The 2,474-nt window shown below is 40.2% G+C and overlaps 1 protein-coding gene across 1 annotated transcript in view; it reads left to right on the top strand.

Annotated features, from left to right (window-relative positions):
- Nucleotides 1-1,189, top strand: part of LOC104167340 (1-acyl-sn-glycerol-3-phosphate acyltransferase gamma-like) — a gene marked incomplete at its 5' end in the record, with an annotated part of 4,027 nt that extends 2,838 nt beyond the window's left edge. Inside the window, one exon of the mRNA XM_009707573.1 lies at nt 299-1,189. Coding sequence (XP_009705875.1) covers nt 299-387 — 89 coding nt within the window. The remainder of the gene's footprint in view (nt 1-298) is intronic.
- Nucleotides 1,190-2,474: the final 1,285 nt, after the last annotated feature.

Below are 2,474 nucleotides of genomic sequence, written 5' to 3'. Positions count from 1 at the left end.
AAAAAAAAAAAAGGGGAGGGGAGCCCAGCGGGGGGGGATATGCTTCAGTGTTCATACTACCTGTTCTGTTAATCAGCATAGAAGCATTAATTATATTTTTTAATCTGGGTTGTCTTTTTCAGTGACATCTGACCTGTGATCCATGTGCAGCTTTCTACAGTGCACTGGTGGTCTGTAGTCACTGCTGTCTTCAGGATTGGGTTAACTCATGTTGGTTCTGCTTGTGTGTGTACCTGTAATTTCCTAATTCCTCAAACTGGTTTTAATATGCCTCCCATTTCTCTGTTATATTTTAAAGCTTCCTTTGGAGTTCGTAGACTCATAGGAGTAACTGAAATAGAAAAAGGCTCCAGCTATGGCAACCAGGAATTCAAGAAAAAGGAATAACTGACAGCTACAGTTCAACACATATAACCAGACTATGGTATCGGATTAACTTCAGTGAAAAAACAACAACAAACACTTAGAAACTATCTTTTTCTTAATAACTGGTGACTAATATTAATGAATAAAACTTGAGCCAAGAATGAAGAAGTTGGAGGCATCAACTGAAGAGAACGCATCAACTTTCTGCCTGTTTAAGGATTACTGTAGTCAAACTATGGGAGAAAATCTGGGGTGGGGTGGAAGAAGACACTAATTTTTCTTGCTTTGGGGGACTTGGGGGTGGGGGGAGAAAAGAGGGCATTGGCCATGGCCACGTGCATCTTCAGATGACTGAATACACTGGTTTCTGTCAAGAGCACTGCACTCACTTTTACAACAAGAGCCGTTGAATGTTTCCTCTTGCTAAAGCCAACGTAATGTTTGTTGATTTCCAACTTTTTTTTATTAATGAGCCAGGAAGAAACAACCCTTCTTAAATTCATTGGCAGAGGTTCATTGGGTTAGAGTCATTTTGGAAAGGCTGTGTTGTCATGGCTACAGATGAAATCCTATTTGTATGTTACACTGATACTTTTTATTTTCAGGCAATGTCTTAGAACTTCTGTAATGAGAGAGAACGGATAGTGGCGTTTGGAAGCAGTGCGTTATTGATCAGGACATACCATAGAACAGATCCACTAGTATTAAAACAGTATAAAGTTCTCATCCTATCTCCTGCTAACTGCTCAAGGCGGTTTAATTTCAAAATATTACTTCAGTCTTGAGAGTTGTTTGCCCTGTTTCACATCAGACGTGTATGATAATCTTGAATCTGTTCGGGCTTGGTTTGTTTTCTGAATCAATGGTGACCGTGGAATTTGGAGTTGTGCGAAGAAGGAAATGTATTCAGTTGTCCCGACATTTTCTCCTTTTATTTCTGTTTGCATCTCTCATCACCAAAGTCCAGTTCAGCCAGCCTCTCTCAGTAAACTGGGAGGCAGCAGCAGAAATCAGCACAATAATTTTCAAAACATTTTCTTTTAGAAAAATTTGAAAAGGAGGGGTCTGTACCAGTCAGATTTCAAACGCTGGCATCTCTTGAACTTTTAATGAGAGTTTTGATGTCGATTCAGATGGGGCCAGGTACCTTACCCTGTGTGCTGTAATGATAGGGTGTGCTGCACTTTCTACTTGGTCGTGCTTTAGATGTTAATGTGAAGTATATGGCAAGGTGAGCTGTGCTGTTAAGCATTAGAAAGAGTATGAGATCTCTTCAGGGATTTTAATATCTTTAGTTTTGCTTGTTGACCCTTTTGGGTTTTTTCGCTGAAAATTAGAGATCAGAATCATGTCTGTACCTGTCTCTTCCCCCCCCCGCCCTTTTTTACTTTTTTACAAATGCGCATTCTGAGGTTTTTGTAGATTGCTGCTGTATGCATAGCTGGAGAATTACTTGCAAACAGATGGGAACTACTGTACGTTCCAAGTCTGAAGGCCCCAATCTGCATTTGGCTATGGCCAGAAGTTAGTGAGATGGGTTGCAGATCTACAGCTGAGGGCAGAAGCTGACCCTCGGGGTCTGTATTTTTAACCCAGCTGCCACTAGAATATTTATCTCACTTCTGTAAAGAGCAAATCTTATCAAAGCACTGGTCATTATTTTCATCTTTGCTCTAGTAACCAAGATAAGAGAATAATAATTTGCCTTCTTTTCATATTTACTCTAACTGTTGGAATGTAACCTCTTCTCCCACAGGTTTTTCTGTTTTCAAACACTGGAAGAGCAATTTTGTAACTTAGAAAAATATTTCACTTGGGGTCATTAATCACTGTTCTGTCATGCACTTGATTTTTGTTTGTGGTCTTTTCAGCAAGAGGATTTGAAGGATGACCTGCGTTGTCTGTCTCCTGTTAGTCTCATTCTCACTGGAATCATTGTACCCGTAGCCCCAGCGTTAGATGTCATCTTTGTCCCCTCAATAAATCTTCCCTAAGAAAGGGGATGCAAAACTGTTGTTAGTGGAACTTGGAATATGCTTTGGGAACTGAGGAGAACAGAGCCTAGCCGTGACTGTTTTCCTTGCTGGATGTTTTTGTACTTTGTCTTT

The sequence above is a fragment of the Cariama cristata genome, unplaced genomic scaffold, assembly GCF_000690535.1.
Source record: "Cariama cristata isolate BGI_N322 unplaced genomic scaffold, ASM69053v1 scaffold18399, whole genome shotgun sequence".
NCBI lineage: Eukaryota > Metazoa > Chordata > Aves > Cariamiformes > Cariamidae > Cariama > Cariama cristata.
Note: the sequence above shows the minus strand (reverse complement) of the source record. Positions and strands in the feature narration are given on the sequence as shown.